This window comes from Phacochoerus africanus, chromosome 15 (assembly GCF_016906955.1).
Source record: "Phacochoerus africanus isolate WHEZ1 chromosome 15, ROS_Pafr_v1, whole genome shotgun sequence".
Classification (NCBI taxonomy): domain Eukaryota; kingdom Metazoa; phylum Chordata; class Mammalia; order Artiodactyla; family Suidae; genus Phacochoerus; species Phacochoerus africanus.
This window is the reverse complement of record NC_062558.1, coordinates 41,801,915-41,815,294: the sequence shown is the minus strand read 5'-3', so window position 1 is coordinate 41,815,294 and position 13,380 is coordinate 41,801,915. Positions and strand designations below refer to the sequence as shown.

Sequence of the window (13,380 nt, the reverse complement as noted above, 5' to 3'; positions counted from 1 at the left end):
CCTACATGGGTCTTTCTGGTGACTTCTGTTTGGTGACCAGCTTGTGTGGTTGTGAGTGGCCAGACCTGTTGTGTTTGCCCGTCCAGATAGCCACCATCTTGGACTGTCACGCGGCCACCCTGCAGCGGAAGGCCGACCGGGAGGTCTTCTTCATGAACACCCAGAGCATTGTGCAGCTGGTCCAAAAGTGAGTCCTGGGCCCTCCTGGATGTGTGACCTTGGGCATGCCTTTGCTCCCTTTGGCCTGCAGAGTTAGCACAAATGAACCAATTCATGCATCTCTCCAAGACCTAAGGATTTGAAGGTGCAGCTTCCAGATTTTTTTTTTTTTTTTTTTTTAGGGCTGCAGGTGGGGCATATGGAGATTTCTAGGCTAGGGATCCTATCGGAGCTGCAGCTGCTGGCCTGTGCCACAGACATAGCAATGCCAGATCTGAGCTGTGTCTGGAACCCACACTTTAGCTCAAGGCAATGCCTGGTCCTTGGCCCACAGAACAGGGCCAGGGATCAGATCTGCATCCTCATGGATACTAGTTGGGTTCATTTACACTGAGCCAAGATGGGAACTCTCTCCAGATTCCTTTTTTTTTTTTTTTTTTGGTCTTTTTGCCATTTCTTGAACCGCTCCTGTGGCATATGGAGGTTCCCAGGCTAGGGGTCCAATCGGAGCTATAGCCACCGGCCTACACCAGAGCCACGGCAACGCGGGATGCGAGCCGCCTCTGCAACCTACACCATAGCTCACAACAACGCCGGATCCTTAACCCACTGAGCAAGGGCTAGGATTCAACCCGCAACCTCATGGTTCCTAGTCGGATTCGTTAACCACTGAGCCATGATGGGAAGTCCTCCTTCCAGATTCTTTATTAGCGTTTTCTCCTTTTCCACACCCTAAAAGCCCTGGCTGGAGCTAACTCAGGCGCCCCAGGAGGTGGAGATGGTCATTAAGGCAGCCTTCCCTTCCTCCCCAGATACCGCAGCGGGACCCGCGGCTATATGAAGGCGGTGGTGTTGGATCTCCTGCGAAAATATTTACTGGTTGAGCACCATTTCCAACAAGGCAAGAGGCGCCACCACCAGCTCTGGTGACAAGCCCACGGAGTAGGGGGGATCCCCAGCTTTACCTCCACATGGCTTCTTGTTTCCTTCCAGCCCATTATGACAAGTGTGTGATAAACCTCAGGGAGCAGCTGAAGCCGGACATGTCCCGGGTGTTGGACTGCATCTTCTCCCACGCGCAGGTGGCCAAGAAGAACCAGCTGGTGATCATGTTGATCGTAAGCAGGAAAAGATCCCCTGTACCCAGAGCAGGGTGGGCGGGCATTGGGGGAACCTCAGGGGTCTGCTGACTTTTCTGGAAGGGGCCAGAGAGTAAATACTTTAGATTTTTCCAATCATATAATCTTTGTCCTGACCTCTCAATGCTGCCGTGGTGTAGTGTAAGCAGATGGGCATGGCTGTGCCCCAATAAAACTTGGTTTACAAAACAGGCAGTGGGTGGGATCTTTTAGTCCCTGGGGAAGTTCATGACTATCCCACAAAGCACCTACTGTGTGCCAGGCACTCCTGACATGCTTTACAAATACCGATTCATCTAATTTTTACCGCAGCCTTAGAGGGTGGGTCTGGAACCCTACTTCCTGTTCTTTGACAGAGCACAGAGAGGTGAAGTCACTTTCTCAAGGGCACCCAGATTCTAAGTGCAGAACTGGGATTTGAACCCACAGCCTGGCTCCAGAGTCATGAGCGATTATTAGTCAGGGGATGTTGGATTCCAAGTCTTGAGGTGGGGCTTTCATTTTGCCTTCTTGGAGAAATATGGAGTTTATTTGTTTTTATTTCTCCTCCAAATCTGTAAGAGTTAGCAATCCTTCATAGCTGAAGCTTTTTTTCCCCTTGATATAACTTGAAAAAATGCAGGATCAGCAGATAGTAGCAGAGACTTGGGCTTGACTTATGGCAAGAAGGGGTTGACAGATTTTTTTTTTTTTCTATAAAGGGCCAGAGAAGATTTCAGCAACCTGTGTTGAAATTACTCAGCCCTGCCATTATAGTGTGAAAGCAGCCATAGGCAACATGTGAATGAATGAGTGTGGCTGTGAGCCAATAAAACTTTATTTACAAAGCTGGGCAGTGGACCAGGTTGGGACCTGGGCTTTTAGAACAATTGACACCCTAACAAGATGGATTTATAAATATTGATATTTTTGTAAAGAATCATTTTAAAATCTCCTCATGCAGCATGAGACTCTTTTAATCCTGGCTGCATTTGAGAACCATCTGGGGTGAGAGTAGGGGTTGGGAACCTAAAAAAATACAGATACCAGGCCCTACCCTTGTCCATTAACTCAGGGTTCCTGAGGGTGAGGCCCAGGAGTTAGTACTTTTTGAAAGCTTCTCCAATAGGAAGATGAAATGGGGACTGTCCATTAAACAATATTATTGGTTTAGTGTTCAATCTGGGGAGCTGTTTCAACAGTTCTACAGGGAGCTGGGGAAGATCTTTTTTCTCAAGGGGGTACATTTTGAGAGAGTGGGAAGGGTCATGGTGTCTGCAACTGACTTTCAGAAAAAGAGAGAGAGAGAGAGTGTGTGTGTGTGTGTGTGTGTGTGTATGTGTGTTTGTGTGTGTACAGGCATGCTGGTATGCTTACTAATAAAAAGCAGATGTGGGAGTTCCCATCGTGGCTCAGCAGAAATGAACCTGACTAGTATCCATGAGGATGTGGGTTTGATCTCTGGCCTCACTTAGTGGGCTAAGGATCCAGTGTCGCTGTGAATTCTGGTGTAGTTTGCAGACGCGGCTTGAATCCTGTGTTGCTGTGGTGTAGGCTGGCACCTGCAGCTCTGACTCAGTCCCTATCCTGGGAATTTCCATATGCTGCACCTGCAGCCCTTAAAAAAAAAAAAAAAGAAAAAAGAAAAAAAAAGAAAGAAAAGCAAATGTGGTAAAAGTTTAGCAAGTGCTGAATCCTGAAAAATTTCAAGGTTCTGATCTCTTGTAGTTTTGAAATTCTTCAAAATCACATTTAGGGGGAAAGGATACCCAAGTGATTGCCACCTGCAGCCAGGATTTAGGAGCTTATGCCCAAGGACGTATCTAGTCTTGGGGAGGAATTCCATGGCCAATAGCATAACCCTTTTCAAAGTACTTCCTTTGTTTTGTTTTACTTTTACATACCTGTGGCATGTGGAAACTCCCAGGCTTGGGGCTGAATCAGAGCTACAGCCTCCGGCCTATGCTACAGCTACAGCAATGTGGGATCTGAGCCACACCTGTGACCTACCCCACAGCTCATGGCAACATCGGATCCCTGACTCCCTGACCCACGGATTGAGCCCAGGGATAGAACCCACACCCTCGTGGATACTAGTTGGATTTGCTTCCAGTGAGCCACAATGGGAACGCCTTAAAGTGCTTCCTTTGGATGGAGGGTTTTTTAAATAGTGTTTGTAAAACAAGGAACAGCTGGAATTTATCACAGTCCACCCAGAATTCAATGGCCGGGGCTTGGATCTGTGGGTTATCCTGCTGTTTGCTACTCTGTGCACATATTAACTCTCTTCTGGGCACGCAGTTCTTAAAAACCATGCTTCCTGGAGGACGGCCTGGGGAGTGGCCCCCACATCAGGGAACTAGGACCCTTGCTGGGGCTTCTTGGTAAAGGAGGTTAAAATGTTAAAGCAGCTGTGGACGGGGGATTATGTGTGAGATTCATGATTCTTCTGGCTCTCTTGGTTCCATTTGCTAGAAAATGGTGAGTTCTTTCATTCCTTGTTTGATACTTTGGAGGCTTGGAGCAAAGTCTTGTTAATTGAGTGATTACTTGGAAAAGAAACTTTTTGAGTCTTTTCAGGGGCCTCGTTTCTGAATGTCACTTCAGTGGTCATAGGACTTTGTTAGCGACAAAACAGCAAAAACCAAACATGATGTTGTGAACTAAAATGTACGCGATGAGTCCATTTCACACAAGTTAACAAGGAAGAAAGAGTATTTCGGACTTTTGCATGCAGAGTGTGGTGGCTAGATTTAAAATTTTTCCATACAAAACTAGTCTTGAGTTTCCTGTCTTAGAAAACCTCTAACCTGGTCACTCGACAGTACCTGTGTTCTGTGGTGTCCTTAGAGCCAAAGGCCAGAGGAGTGATGGAGAGCAATGTCACCACCATTTAATAACAAAAGCAAATCAGAATTTGGGCTGGGGGGTGGGGGGGCGGCATGTGTGGAGAAGGTTTAGAATAATTTCCCATGAGATTTCTTCAGCACTGACATGCTGTGTGTGTTTGTGTACATGTGTGAAATAGGAATGTGGGAGTGGCTCAGTGGTGATGAAACTGACTGGTATCCATTCATGAGGACTCGGGTTTCATTGCTGGCCTCACTCAATGGGTTAAGGATCCGGTGTTGCTGAGAGCTGTGGTGTAGGTCACAGATGCAGCTCAGATCCCAAGTTGCTGTGGTGTAAGCTGGCGGCCTCAGCTTCGATCAGACCCCTAGCCTGGGCACCTCCATATGCCGAGGATGCGGTCCTAACAACAACAACAACAACAAAGACCAAAAAAAGAAATAGGAATGTGCTAAAAATGTTTTTTTTTTTTAATTATTATTATAAAAACAGTATGGGCTCATTCTACTTAGGGAAATGCAGAAACGGCCGTAGAAAAGAATGTCCCCCGACCCCACTGTCTGGTGACTACTTGGAGAAGAGTCTAGATCGATGCAGGAGTGGGGGCGTGTAGCTCAGGCATTCAGATTCCTGGGAGTCATTGTTCTTAATCAGTATTTAGGGAGCATCTGCTCTGAGCCCTTCTCAAGCCCTTCTTGCATCAAGGGCATAAGAGGAAGAGATGCACGAGGCCCTGGTCTCCAGTGAAAGGCCCCTTATTCAGAAACAGAGAAGAGGGATGCACATAGGATCTGTCAACCCCCCACCCCCACCCCAACCCCTGACTCTTGTGCAAGACTCAACTCCACATCTCTTCTCTGGCAAGAAGAGGCCCTTGACCTCTCCAGGCACTGATGCTCCCTCCATGCTGGGGCTCCTAGAGGGCTGACACCCTCATTCCGTGTGGCTCTTCCTTTTTGTGTACCTCTGACTCTGTTTCCCCTCATCCCTCTTCTCAAACCGTGAGCCCCTTAAGTCAGGCAGTGATGTAAGCGAAAAGGGTTGAGAAGGCTTAAGTCACAGAAGAGCCCTAGGTTTGAATCTGGCTCTGACTTGCATGTGCTTGGTGGCCTTGGGGCAAGGCACATTGCCTCTCCGAGCCTCAGTTTCCTCATCTGTTAAATGAAGACTCGTATGGTAACTCATGGGCCCATTGGGAGTATTTGAGGAAATGGATGGAAAGGGTCTAGCTGCTTTCCTGGCCTTAGTAAGTACATACCTGATAAATGCTGGCCATGAAGAGTGATGCTGGAGTTCCTGTTGTGGCTCAGTGGGTTAAAAACCCAACATAGTGTCTGTGAGGATGCAGGTTCAATCCCTGGCCTCATTCAGTGGGTTAAGGTAGCTGCAGCTCTGATTCGACCCCTAGCCTGGGAACTTCCATAAGCCACAGGTGCAGCCCTAAAAAGAAAAAAAAAAAAAAAAAAAAAAAGCCCAGTGACACAGGCAGACTTTGTTGTATCTTTCGGGCATGTCTGGGGGTGGAGGAATGAGCAAGTGAATGAATGAATGGGGTGCTCGGTGGAGAGTGGTTAAGGGCTTGTGTATCAGGCTGTGAAGGTTTCCTGGGGCAGCTGCACCTCCCCCTCCCCGGCCAAGGATGAGTGCCGGCCCAGTTCCTTCTGATGGAGCAGAGCCATTTGAACTTTGTATCTCTCCCCCAAAGGATGAGCTCTGTGGTCCAGACCCTTCTCTGTCAGACGAGTTGACTGCCATCCTCAATGAGCTGACTCAGCTGAGCAAGAGCGAGCACTGCAAGGTGGCCCTCAGAGCCAGGCAGGTAGGGTCGCCAGCTGCGGTCCCCACTGTGTACAGGGTGCTGTGGGCCCCTACCAGGCACAGCCCCTCTGCTGCAGTCCCTGGCCCTTGGCTTCTCCCCCGGGAGGGTGGCTCACCCCAGCCCCTCCTTCCCCTCCCCTGCAGGTCCTGATCGCCTCCCACCTCCCCTCCTACGAGCTGAGGCACAACCAGGTGGAGTCTATTTTCCTGTCGGCCATCGACATGTACGGCCACCAGTTCTGCCCTGAAAACCTCAAGGTGAGGCCACCTCCATCCATCCATTTTGCACCCAGCACACGCCATGGCCCAGGTGGGACCTGGGGGGGAGGGAAGTGGACTTCCTCTGCCCTCAGTGGGCTGGCGCTCGAGGCAGGGTGCAGTTGCCAACTCCAGTGGTTCTGTCCAGCATGGCCCAGGCTGCCCTAAGGCCCAGGGGAGGCTCCAGAAGAAGCGCAGTCCTGCATATGGACAGAGCCTTGGGCAGCAAGCCTCTCCCAGGAGGTGCGATATTATAACTTCACGTGTGCTGAAGCTTTTTGGAAGCTTCCAGCACTCACATGGCTGAGCTGTGATTCGTCTTCCTAGGGCTCCCTCACCCCCTCAGCCTCACTTACAAGTTCCAGCCCGCACCCCCCCATCCCCAATGCCATCTAGACCTGGGAACCCAGGTCATCCCAGAACTGCTTCCACTTTGAGGTGTCATGGGCCCGGGGCTTGGGTAGCATTTTGTGGTAATGACACCTGACCTGTCTCTCTTCCCTGCTTCCGTCCCTCCCATTCACCTGACTGCTGGGTAGAACTCGTTAACATTCCCTTTCCTTTTTCACTACCTTTTTCCATATCCTGTAGAAACTAATACTGTCAGAAACGACCATATTCGACGTCCTGCCCACTTTCTTCTATCATGCTAACAATGTCGTCTGCATGGCATCCTTGGAGGTAAGTAGGGGCGAGGCCCCCGCCAACACTGACCACCCCCCCACCTCCCGCAAGTCCTAGCACCCACTGCCTGCCCGCCCGCCACACGCCTGACTCCAGGCCACATGCCTTGCAAATGGGATCTTATCATTCTCTCGACGAGGTGGGTCCTGTTACTTACATACGTCTTACTTATACCTGGACCTTGAGGCTTAGAGAGGTGTAGGGACTTGCTCAGGGTCACACAGCAAGGAAGTGGTAGAACCAGGATTCACACTAGGTTTGTCTAAGTCCAGAGTCCTTGCCGGTTACCCCTGCTCTCTTGTGTGCCGGCCTCCTGCAGGTCAGGCACCATTAAGTATGAACCCCTAAGGGCTGAGGCTGAGGCACTTTGAACTTACTTTCCAACTCACCCACCTTAGAGACCTTTGAAAGTCTTTCCTGTTTGGAGCTATGAGATCTGGAAGGAGGCTAGGTGATAACTTAAGGTGACTTCCCTGTGTGTCAGGCAGAGACAGGCATGATCAGCAGCAAACCCGGATGAGAGGCAGGGGGACTGCTCTGGTGAGCCTGAACTCAGTTCTGTTAATTTCAGGACATTGAGATGTTTCATCTGCCCTTTCAGATCTTTTCAAGGAGATATGTGACGATGTCTGTTTTCAGCTTGACTCTCTTGCCCTGGTCATTTCTTCTCGTTTCCTCACCCTCTGATCTTGGAGGGCCACCGTCTCCTGTGGCCCCCAATCTTCTTCCATTTCTAGACCCTGTGGGTCACCCATCCTAATGCCAAAAGGTTGACTGGGTCTCCATGGAGACCATTTTGGGCTTCTGAGCATATTATAGCCATTATCTCTCAGGCCTGCAATTTTTACCCCCTCCCTGATTTCAACTCCAAGAACCCTCCCAGGCCCCACTCTTTATTCCCAGCAGCGAGACCTCATATAATTCCTAAGTAGTTACCAATTTTTTCCCCCACTCTCCAATATTCACCAATATTTATTGAGACCTAACTGTGTTCCAGGCACTGCGGGTGCAGCAGGGAACAACCATCATCTCTGCCCTAGTGGAGCTTCTCTGGTTGGAGAGAGATGTGTACTCAATATTGCTTTAATTGTACATGCAAGGGGGCCACAAAGGGAAAATGCAGGCCATGATGAGAACTGACCGCAGGACTTAACCTTACCAGGAGGTTCAACTCAAGCTTTGATGAGAAAGTGATATGAAAGCATCTGAAGAATGAGTAGGAATTGGTGGGAGGGAGATGCAGAGAGATTCCAGTGAGTGGGAATGACACATGCAAAGGTCCAAGCTGTGTGACCCCTGGCAAGTGGCTTTCCTTTGCTGGGCCTTTTTTTTCTCTCTCCATTTTTACGGCTGTATCTGTAAGGAGGTTCCCAGGCTGGAGGATGAATCAGCTGCAGCTGAGGCCTGCACCACAGTCACAGCAACACCAGATCTGAGCTTCATCTGCAACCTGCAAGGCAGCTTGGGGCAATGCCAGATCCTTAACCCAGTGAGCAAGGCCAGGAATTGAATCCCTGCCCTCCCAGAGACTACATTGGGTTCTTAACCTGCTGAGCCACAGTGTGAACTCCCCTTTTAGGACTTTTAGATTCTTGTGCTTTAGATAGGGATAGTAATGCTGACCTCACAGGATGCTTTGAAGGTAAATGAATAAACACCTGATGTGAATATTGATCAGCATTGTTACCCATCATCCAAACACCTATCCTAATTGGGGGCGGAGGTTCCTAAGTCCTAAGCCATGTGGAAAGCAGCCCCCCCCCCTTCCCCACTTTATAAAGTGCTGACTACCATGTATTTCTGATAGAGATTTTTCTAGGATGCTTTCTTTACACATTTCATCATCTGTTAGGCAGATTTATTGAACCGAATCCAAGCTTCTCTACACGACTCACGATGAGCAATGTAAAAATAAGATTTTCACTTGTCTTCTTGAGTTGTGTAGAGTTTTGTCCCTGCTCTAAATGGGTCCGATGCCCTCCCCACCCCCAACCACCCCTGGGTCAATGATTTTCAGGTAAGACTCCCAGGACACAGCATATAGATGTGCTCATGGTTGTGATTTATTACAGCAGAAGGCTACAAAGCAGAGTCAGCAGAGGGAAAAGGCTCATGGGGTGAAGGCTGGAGGACACCACACCAAGCCTCCAATGGTCTTCTAGGCAGTAAATTATGGCAACACATGTGATGTGTTGTCTACCAGTGAAGCTCATTAGAGACTCAGCTCCCAGGGTTTTGCTGGGGACTGGTCACATAGGCATCCTCTGCTTGGCACAAAACTAAATTCTGAACTCCCAGGAAGAAAGCACATGTTCAACATAAATGATACTGTTGGCACAGTTTAGGCACCATCAACCATTCTTATCTGGGAATGGTGGGAGCCCTCCCCAAACCCAAGTTCTCAGATGCCAGCCAAGGGCCAGCTTTGCACGTGGCCTTTCAAAGATAGCAGTTAGACCTGCTGTGTAACCCTGCTGGACAGTCCCTGGATTCCTTATTCAGTTTAAAAACAAAAACAAAAACCTCCCACTGCTTAGACTGTGCTGTCCAGTATGGCAGCCACTAGCTCCATGTGATGAGTGAGCACATGTAATGCAGCTAATCGAATTGAGTTGTGATCAAAATGTAAGATATGCATTGGATTCCAAAGTCTCAGTATGGTGAAATAATTTAACTCAGTTTTTAAAAATCGATTACATAGTAAAATGATAATATTTTAGGTATTAAATATATTAAAATATTAAACATTAAAATTATTTTCAAATAATATATCATTAACTATATTAAAATTATTTTCACCTGCTGCCTTTTTTTAAAGTTCTCTTAGAAAATCTGAAATTAGTTTGGAATTGCATATGTAGCCTGTGTTATATTTCTGCTGGACGGAGTTACTCTAGAGCAGGAGCTGGTAAGCTGGAGTCCATGGGCTACATCTGGCCCACTGCCTGGTTTTGTAAATAAAGTTTTATTGGAACACAGCCATGCTGACTCTTACATATTGTCCTTGGCACGAACAAGCTACATACAGCAGCAGAATTGAGTGGTTGTGATGAAGATGTGTTCCACAAAAACCTAAAATATTTACTCTGTAGCCCTTGGCAGAGAAAGTAACAGCCTGAAAAGTGAACAAATGTACTCTTTAACTGTTACTTCAGGAATCCTATTTTGAGATAATTTCTGGGACCCTCCAGCCTGAGTTTTCTCAGGTGCTGAGGGCAGTTTGTCTGCTCTGCTTCTGTTTCATTAGGTTTATGTGCGGAGGGGCTACATGGCCTATGAGTTAACCAGCCTGCAGCACCGGCAGCTCCCGGATGGCTCCTGCGTGGTGGAATTCCAGTTCATGCTGCCCTCCTCCCACCCAAACCGGTACAGCGTGGTACCCAGCCAGGGGGGCGGCTTTTCTTTGTTTTCTCCGTGACCACTGCAGTCCTGTCTCTGGAGTAGTGTCTGGGAACACTGCTGGGGAGATGTCAGGGACACCACGTCCCCCCTCTGGCATCTCCCCACATCTCTGATCTCTTGTCAGTGAAGTGGAGATAACCCAGTGCCTACCTTCTATACCTGCACTGTCCCGTCTGGTAGCCCCACTACCCACCTGTGGGATATTCAAGTTAAAATGTATGAAAATTAAATGAAAAATTCAGGTCCTCAGTCACACCAGCCGCATTTAAAGTATGCAATGCCCACAGGTTCACATGTGGCTTGTGGCTGCCATATTGGATGTGGCAGTTCGAAACCATTCCATCACTGCAGAAAGTTCTCTTGGACAGAGTTGTCCAAGACAACAGTGAAGAGTAAATAAGACGATCCAAGGAAGGCATACAGATGGCCAACAAGCACATGAAAAGATGCTCAGTATCACTGATTATTAGAGAAATGTAAATTAAAAGTACTGTGAGATATCACCTCACACTAGTCAGAATGGCCATCATTAAAAAGTCCACAAGAATAAACACTGAAGAGGGTGTGGAAGGAAAAGAACTCTCCTACACTCTTGGTGGGAATGTAAAAGGCACAGTGAGCCTCTCTTAGCGTTTTGGGAATGGGGCAACCCTGAGTTCCTGGACAACAGCCAAGGGCCAGCCTTGCGAGCAGGTCTCCTTTCCAGGAAAGCAACCTCAGGCCTGCTCTGCTGATTCTTTTCTGCCCCCATCTGATGAACAACCCCTCCTTTTCTTGATTCCAGGGCCCAATCCCAGCCACCCAGAGGACCCTTTGGATTTTCTCAAGTCCTGGGGCCGGTGGCTGCCTAAACACCATTGGGCTGCTGGCCTGGGGGTCAGTTTTGGTGTCTGACCCTGTCCTGAAGGCATGTTTGATGGAGGGGAGGGGTCAGGGGAGCAGAGGCCTGGAGTGTCTTTCAGAATTGAGCCTGGCCCCTCACCAGCCACATGGGGCTGGGGCTCTCCAGGAGAAATTGGCTCTGAGAGGGTACCTTCTCTGTGGCTGAGTTCACGAGTTTGGATTTATCAGGTGACCACGTTGGGACTGAACTTATATGTATACATGTACCATTCATTCATTCATTCATTCATTCACGTTTTGAACTCTTAGTCTACACCAGGTTCTAAGGAATCAGATCAGACTCCTCAGCCTCTGGCCTCTACCCCTGTCACCTCCACCCCCAATCCTAAGTCCCCCCTCTTTGGGAAGGCTCTAATGTGGGGCTGGCTCACCAAAGCTTCCAGGAAAGGGACAGCTCTTGGGGTCAGATCTGTAGGCAGCTGCCTCACCCCCTACTTCCCACCCCCCTGCAGGATGGCCGTGCCCATCAGTGTCACCAACCCTGAACTGCTGAGACACAGCACAGAGCTCTTCATGGACAGTGGCTTCTCCCCCCAGTCCCAGCGGATGGGGGCCATGGTCGCCTTCCAGAGATTTGAGGATTTCATCAGGTACCCAACATTACCCAGTCTCTCCAGAACACCCTGAGCAACGGAGTTGAGTGACTCCCCTGGCTCACCCACTGCCACTCACTGCACATGTGGGTGGAGCTAGCCCAGACATATGGCCCAGCAAGTTAATAATAACAAAATAATAATATCTGCAAGGTCGAGAGCATGGGCTTTCATGTCAGTGCCCCCGCGTGTTTGAATTCTGGCTCTGCACTGCTTCCTGACTACATGACTCTAAACAAATGACTTCTCTCTGTACCTTTGCTTTGTCATCTGTATAATGAACATAAGTGAAGGACCTACCCCACAGGGCCACCAGGAAAATTATACAAGATAATACATGTAAAATACTGCGTTTAAACTGGGAGTTCCCTTGTGGTGCAGCAGGCTAAGGATCCAGCCTTGTCATTGTCTGGCAGTTTCTTTCGGAAAGAAGGAGGGTCTGGGTCTGAACTATGACCTTGTGGTCAGCCTTCCCACTCTGCCTCGCACCCACAGGAACTTTGATGAGGTCATCTCCTGCTTCGCCAATGTGCCCACAGACACCCCCCTCTTCAGCAAGGCCCGCACTTCCCTGTACTCCGAGGACGACAGCAAGGTGAGTGCCTGAGCAGGGGGGGAAGCCGAGGAGAGGGCAGGCCAAGGGCCTGGAGCCCTTGGCCTGCCCTCCCTTGGTTTTCTGTCCCAGAGCCTCCAAGAAGAGCCAGTCCACATCTTGAATGTGGCCATTCGGTATGCGGACCACCATGAGGATGAGCAGCTGGTGCCCATTTTCCGGACATTTGTGCAGTCCAAGGTACAGGGGGCATTTGCTGGTTCTGGGTCCCTGGAGGAGTAGGGGCTGTCTTGGTGAGGTGTCCATGTGCCCGAGTCCTGTTGAGCGCTTCAGAACTACAGACCTGGCTTCCGATCCTTGCCCTGCTCCACTGGTGATCTTGGGAAGAGGTCATGGCGGAACTGCAGCTTCTTTCTTAATAACCCAGGGGCAGCATTTCTCTCTCCCTGGGTGTTGCCATGATGAGATGACACAGTATACACACCACTTAGCACAGAACATACATTCAAGACATAGTTTTGGAGTTGAGGAGACTGTTCTTGTTGGGATACGCCAGAAAACTCACACTTTTTATGGTCAATTACCTTAACAACCATGTGTTCAAATTACTGCGGGTTGGTTTTGTAAACACGTGGTGACCATTGTTGGCATGGATTCTCATCCAGCAGTAGGGACAGCTGTTACATATGCTTAAGGAGCTCAGCTACAAATAGATGTGGAGCAGCTTGGCAAGCATAGGTAGTAGAAAGATTGGGAAGGTGCTGTGTGACCTCTGGCAAGTTACTTCACCTCTCTGAGTTTGGTACTGTCTGTGGTTTTGGGCATCTGCTGGGCATCTTGGAACGCATCCCCCAAGGATAAGGAGGGAACTACTGTATATTCAGAGAGTTGTGTAACCATCATTGTGATCATTATATTTTAGAACATTGTCACCACCCCCACCAAGAATCCTGTGCCTGTTAGTAGTCACCCCATTTTCCTTCAACCCAACACACTTTTCCTTGCCCCTAGGCAGCCACTAATCTACTTTCTGTCTCTATCG

At 49.0% G+C, this 13,380-nt stretch overlaps 1 protein-coding gene across 2 annotated transcripts in view; it reads left to right on the top strand.

Annotated features, from left to right (window-relative positions):
- ACACB (acetyl-CoA carboxylase beta) overlaps positions 1 to 13,380 on the top strand; it is a 109,490-nt gene that overhangs the window by 60,514 nt on the left and 35,596 nt on the right. For both annotated transcript variants that reach the window (XM_047760277.1, XM_047760278.1), the window contains 10 exons: positions 87 to 187; positions 972 to 1,060; positions 1,153 to 1,277; positions 5,833 to 5,946; positions 6,090 to 6,203; positions 6,795 to 6,884; positions 10,135 to 10,253; positions 11,645 to 11,782; positions 12,281 to 12,380; positions 12,471 to 12,578. In XM_047760277.1, coding sequence (XP_047616233.1) covers positions 87 to 187; positions 972 to 1,060; positions 1,153 to 1,277; positions 5,833 to 5,946; positions 6,090 to 6,203; positions 6,795 to 6,884; positions 10,135 to 10,253; positions 11,645 to 11,782; positions 12,281 to 12,380; positions 12,471 to 12,578 — 1,098 coding nt within the window. The remainder of the gene's footprint in view (positions 1 to 86; positions 188 to 971; positions 1,061 to 1,152; positions 1,278 to 5,832; positions 5,947 to 6,089; positions 6,204 to 6,794; positions 6,885 to 10,134; positions 10,254 to 11,644; positions 11,783 to 12,280; positions 12,381 to 12,470; positions 12,579 to 13,380) is intronic.